This window comes from Salvelinus alpinus, chromosome 30, assembly GCF_045679555.1.
Source record: "Salvelinus alpinus chromosome 30, SLU_Salpinus.1, whole genome shotgun sequence".
Taxonomy (NCBI): Eukaryota; Metazoa; Chordata; class Actinopteri; order Salmoniformes; family Salmonidae; genus Salvelinus; species Salvelinus alpinus.
Genome location: NC_092115.1, coordinates 11,534,643 through 11,540,642, shown reverse-complemented (window position 1 = coordinate 11,540,642; position 6,000 = coordinate 11,534,643). Strand labels below are relative to the sequence as shown.

The following is a 6,000-nucleotide window of genomic DNA, read 5'->3' as shown; positions in this document are numbered from 1 at the left end:
CGGGCTCACAACCACAGACCACATGTATGGCGTCGTGTGGTGCGAGCGGTTTGCTGATGTCAACGTTGTGAACCATGAGTGCCCCATGGTGGAGGTGGGGTTATGGTATGGGCAGGCATAAACTATGGACAACACAATTGGATTTTATCGATGGCAATTTGTATGCACAAAAATACCGTGACGAGATCCTGGTGAGGTGGACCTCACCCAAGACACCAACTCAGGTTCATATTAACAAGACAATGGGAACAGCTATGAAGTGATTTTATGGAAAATGGACAATTAACAGATTTGTTGATGTCTCTTTTGAAATGTTATTATCTTGTTTGAACAACAAAAACAGAAATCGTGATATATAAAGCACAGTAACACATACAAATTACAAGTATGAAATCAACAAATACAAGTCACACAGCAGTTGCTAGTACAGGACTGGATGGCAATTACTTTGGGCTTGTACAGTCATACCCAAAAGTTTTGAGAATGACACAAATATTCATTTTCACAAAGTCTGCTGCCTCAGTGTCTTTAGATATTTTTGTCAGATGTTACTTTGGAATACTGAAGTATAATTACAAGCATTTCGTAAGTGTCAAAGGCTTCTTTTTCAAGACCTCTGCAATCCGCCCTGGCATGCTGTCAATTAACTTCTGGGCCACATCCTGACTGATGGCAGCCCATTCATGCATAATCAAAGCTTGGAGTTTGTCCGAATTTGTGGGTTTTTGTTTGTCCACCCGCCTCTTGAGGATTGACCACAAGTTCTCAATGGGATTAAGGTCTGGGGAGTTTCCTGGCCATGGACCCAAAATATCGATGTTTTGTTCCCCGAGCCACGTAGTTATCATTTTTGCCTTATGGCAAGGTGCTCCATCATGCTGGAAAAGGCATTGTTCGTCACCAAACTGTTCCTGGATGGTTGGGAGAAGTTGCTCTCGGAGGATGTGTTGGTACCATTCTTTATTCATAGCTGTGTTCTTAGGCAAAATTGTGAGTGAGCCCACTCCCTTGGCTGAGAAGCAACCCCACACATGAATGGTCTCAGGATGCTGAAATGTCAGCTGAAACGCAGTGGAAATGTTTTTTTGTGGATTCAGTTCATTTGCATGGCAAAGAGGGACTTTGCAATTCATCTGATCACTCTTCATAACATTCTGGAGAATATGCAAATTGCCATCATACAAACTGAGGCAGCAGATTTGTGAAAATTATTTTTTGTGTCATTCTCAAAATTTTTGGCCACGACTGTACAGGTGAGCATTCTGTGCCTATAGTAGTTCTCTGTCTGTATAGTACAGTATGTAACTGTTTAAATATGTTGTGATTTTCAACAAACTGTTAAAAGAATGGGGAACAAAGATCATACAAAACTAAGAATTATCTCAGCGTTTAACCATCAACAATCATCATCACCATTGTCATCATCCTCCTCCTCCTTCTCATCATTACTGTCCAGTTTGTATTTACATTTTATGTACAAACCCTATTTTAAGGGAATTATACATTTTTCTATCATTATGTATTATCAGAGGGCATATTCTCACATTTTATTTTCCCTGTCTCATCTTTGCCACAAGTGGGTATTTTATAAATGGTGCATTTGTGTTATCATCATCATTTAACAGTAAATAATGCACATTATTACATTTTGTACCTTAGTAGGGCTTCAAAACAGTGGCCCTAAGAGGCAAACCAGCTTTCAAAATGAAGTGACAGTGTCTCAAACTAAAAATGACATTGTTTTCTGTACATGTACTCAGCATTGGGAAACAACTATCTTTGGTTCACAATGCTGTTCACATCACTGCAGTCTGTTTAAAATATAACTGAACTTCTGGTATTGACTACATTACGATGTTCATTGGTTATACCAGTCCAATTCACATGGGGCTCAAGATTCCTCACTGTAAAACACATCTGTTCAGGTGCTTTTTCTCTTCCTCATGCTTCTTATTCAAGTCACTGGTTTTCTCAGTCAGTTGTGTTTTATTATGACCATATAGAGCATTCAAAAGATCATACTCCTCTTTGTGCTTTTGTATTAGTTTCTCCTTCTCTTCTTCAAATCTCTGGAAGTCATTTTTATATTTCTCTTTAAAGTTATTCATTTCCTCTGCATGTCTTCTGGCCTCTTGTTCATATTTATCCTTCTTTTCTTTTGTTTCTCTTTCATGCTCTGCCCTCATTTCCTTCAAATTCTTCTCTTGTTCTCTCCTGACTTTATCTTCCTTCTCCTTCCTCATGTTTTCTTCTTCACGTTCTTGTTGAAATGTTTCCTCCAGTTTTCTTAGTCTTAGTGTATCCTCCACTCTTCGATTTACATCCTCTTGCAGTCTTCTTTCCTGTTCCTCGCTACGTTCTCTCTCCCACTGCTCTTGTTGCATTGTCATTTTGTCTGTCAACTCTTTCCTCTTTTCTTCAAAGTCTTTTGCTATTTTTTCTCTTTCTTTCTGCTCTATTTCTCTCCTCTGCTCTTCTGATTGCTTCATCTTTATTCTCTCTTGTTCCCTCTCTCTTTCAAACTGCTCTCTCAATCTCCTCTGTTTTTTCTCTTGTTCTACAACAGTTTCTACCTCATTCTGTCGCCACAACATTTCTCTATGCTGTTGTCTGTTTATTACTGTATTTAATTGTTCCTCCCATTCCCTTTTATTTCTCTGCATGATTTCTGTTTGACTTTTCTCTGCTTCCTTTATTTTTCTTTGCCACTCTTGTCTTTCTTTCTCTTCATTCTTTCTTCTCTCATCCTCTTCTGTCGCTCTCCTTTCCATTTCTGCCTTTTTTAATTTTTCAAATGTAAAATCTTTATTTATTTGCCGTTCTTGTTTTTCTTTCTCTTCCTTTCTCTGTCTTTCCATCTTCATGTTAAATTCTTCTTCCTTTTCTCTTTGTTGCTTCTCCAACTTCATTTCCTGAGTTTTTATCTCTTTTTCCATTTCATACTTTTCTGTGTCCCATATTTCTTTTTTCAACTTTTCATCTTCTTTCCTTTTTTTGTCCTCCAACTGTCTTTCTTCCTTCTCTGCTTTCTCCTTTTCTTCATGCTCTTTTCTAATAGCTTCTTCTCTCTCTCTCAAAATGTTTTCTCTCAGCTGTCTTTCCTCCTGAACTTTCAATCTCTCCTCTTCCAACTTTGATTTCATCTTTTCCATGTCTGTTTCATGGCTAACCTTCAGTTTCTCCATGTCAGCCTTTATCTCCGTCTCTCTCTCCTTCAGTATTGCTTCCTGTTTTTGTTTAATGGCTGCCTCTGCCTCCTGGAACATCTCATTGGTGTAGAAACTGCCCTTGTTCATGGACACCATTTCGTTAATCTTCTTAAGAAGCTCAGTGACCTGTGTGCGGTTATTGTCGTCGTTGTTGTTGAAGACATGGAGTCTGTCTCCACAATCTCGGATCAGTTTTTTCAGTTTGGCATTCTTGCTGTTCCCAATGTAATCTTGAATTGATTTCTTTTTCAAGTCATCTCCTCTAGTAAACAGAACTAAGCAGAACATTCCTGCCCGTGGACCAAAGGTTGTCTCTATGAGATCCAAAGTGTCCAGCTCCTCCTGTGTGATTCTCCCGACACTCAACACTATGATAAACACATGGGGTCCAGGAGCTGACAGGGAAACACATTTCACTATCTCTTGCTGAACATCTTTATTAGACAGTGTTGTGTCAAAAAGGCCAGGTGTGTCCACCACAGAAACTGTTATTCCATCAACTTTGCCGACTGCCTTCTTGCAAACTGTTGTCACAGAATCAGTGCTGGATTCAGAATCAAATTCATCTCTGCCCAGGATAGTGTTTGCAGAGGCGCTCTTCCCATTTCCAGTTTTCCCAATCAGCACCACCCTTATGCACTCTGTGCTGGAACACTCCATTTCAGCACCTACAAATTAAACAATAAATTATAATAAATTAATGTTAATTACTGCATAAATGTATACTCAAATCAACGCAGAAGGTTCATAGTGTTAAATCATTGCTTTCCCAATCACTGCCCAATATTTGTTCCTCTCTGTGTTCAACAAACTCACCTTGTGTCATGTTCCTGATTCTCTCCTCTAAATCCTTGATTCTTCTGTTCTGGTCCAGTTCTGATTGGTGTTTAGCCTCCATGTACATGTACAGAGTGTAGCAGGTTCTGTTCTGATCCATCATTTTGACTATTTCTGCTACAAGTTCTGTCGTTTGCTTGGCGTTATCAATCTTCAAAGCATCAAAGATTTTATATCGCCCTCCGCATATCTTGATCAGTTGCTTTGTGTCTGCATTTTGTTCCACAAAGTCAACTGCAGTTTTATCAACTGGAATGTTATCCTGTCTAAACAGGACCATGGCAAAGGCATTGACTCGTGAGCTGAGTATCTTCTGAATGATCTCCAACTCTCCTTTGTCTTCATCAGTGAGTGGACCCAAAGGTACGACCAGGAGGAAAGCATGGACTCCAGAGTCACAGAGAGAGACACAGTGGAAAGTCTCACGCATCACTTCCTCCTGAGTGAGATGTGTTCCATACAGAGCAGGCAGCTCGATGAGGGTGACAGGCCGACCACACACCTCTCCTTCTCTCATCACACACACTGAGGAGGAGCTGGATTTTGGACTGGACTCTGTCTGACCCAGTATGACATTGGCTATAGAAGTCTTCCCAGCTCCTCTTCTGCCACACAGAACCATGTTCAGTCTCTGAGCCTTTGGTGTCATGGTATCATGTGTCGTCTCTTCATTGGAGGTGAGGTATCTCCATTCATTCTCCTCTACCATCTTTTCTATCTTTTCAGTTAACTCTTTGTTGTCACTTCCTTGTTTGTACATTTCATGATGCCTTCCTCCACATTCTTCGATCATTTGACTCAGATGAGGATTTCCTGTGACTCCCTTGCGGTGAGTAATGATCACCATTGAGTGCTTGAAGGCCTCTTTACCAAATATGCTCAGGATCAACTTGACTGTGTTTCTGTTCTCCTCTGTGAACTCCTCAGGCTTCAACACCAGCAGGACCCCATGAGGCCCAGGAGCAGAGAGGGACTTACATTTCTCCATCTCCTCCATTAGGGACTGCACAGTCAGACGTGGAGTAGAGAAGTCTGGAGTCTTTACAACAGTAACAGACTTGCCATTCACCTTCCCACTGGCTGACTCACATGGCTGTTTATAGTTGAAGAAACGATTAGGCCTAAAAGCCTCTTTCCGAAGGATCATGTTACCCACTGTAATCTTCTTGTCATCATTCTTCCCCAGAAGCACAATCCTGAGTGAAGACACTGTGAAACACATGTACACATTAATTAATATAAGGATATGCATATAAAACAATGTAGTTTACCTGTTTACCAAATGTTTGCACTGGAGGATTGTCCTTTTTACGAATTAATAATGCTTTTCTCCCAATGCTTGTTGTCAAAAAGCTTGACAGTAGTAGTCAGTAATATTGAGCCAGTACAGTTCCACAATGTTATTTAGCTCAGTGATTCCTATGGAATCCCTCACATTGTATGCCAGAGCGTCATGTTTAATGGCCATAATTAGGCAAATCGCTGCACTAAGCAGCACCACAAAAATTTCTAAATCTAAACGTTGAGCCGCATTTCTCTTTGTATCCACCAGAGGGAGCAATGACCTCAAATTGATAGATACTGTTTTATTTTATTTTATTTTTATTTTACCGTTATTTTACCAGGTAAGTTGACTGAGAACACGTTCTCATCTGCAGCAACGACCTGGGGAATAGTTACAGGGGAGAGGAGGGGGATGAATGAGCCAATTATAAACTGGGGATTATTAGGTGACCATGATGGTTTGAGGGCCAGATTGGGAATTTAGCCAGGACACCGGGATTAACACCACTACTCTTACGATAAGTGCCATGGGATCTTTAATGACCTCAGAGAGTCAGGACACCCGTTTAACGTCCCATCCGAAAGACGGCACCCTACACAGGGCAGTGTCCCCAATCACTGCCCTGGGGCATTGGGATATTTTTTAGACCAGAGGAAAGAGTGCATCCTA

General features: G+C 40.6%; 1 protein-coding gene across 1 annotated transcript in view; it reads right to left on the bottom strand.

Moving 5' to 3' along the window:
- Positions 1–300: 300 nt before the first annotated feature.
- LOC139560263 (GTPase IMAP family member 8-like) overlaps positions 301–6,000 on the bottom strand; it is a 30,440-nt gene continuing 24,740 nt past the window's right edge. The window contains exons 2-3 of the mRNA XM_071376879.1: positions 4,026–5,255; positions 301–3,877 (exon numbers count right to left, since the gene is read on the bottom strand). Coding sequence (XP_071232980.1) covers positions 1,902–3,877; positions 4,026–5,255 — 3,206 coding nt within the window. The 3' untranslated portion in view covers positions 301–1,901. The remainder of the gene's footprint in view (positions 3,878–4,025; positions 5,256–6,000) is intronic.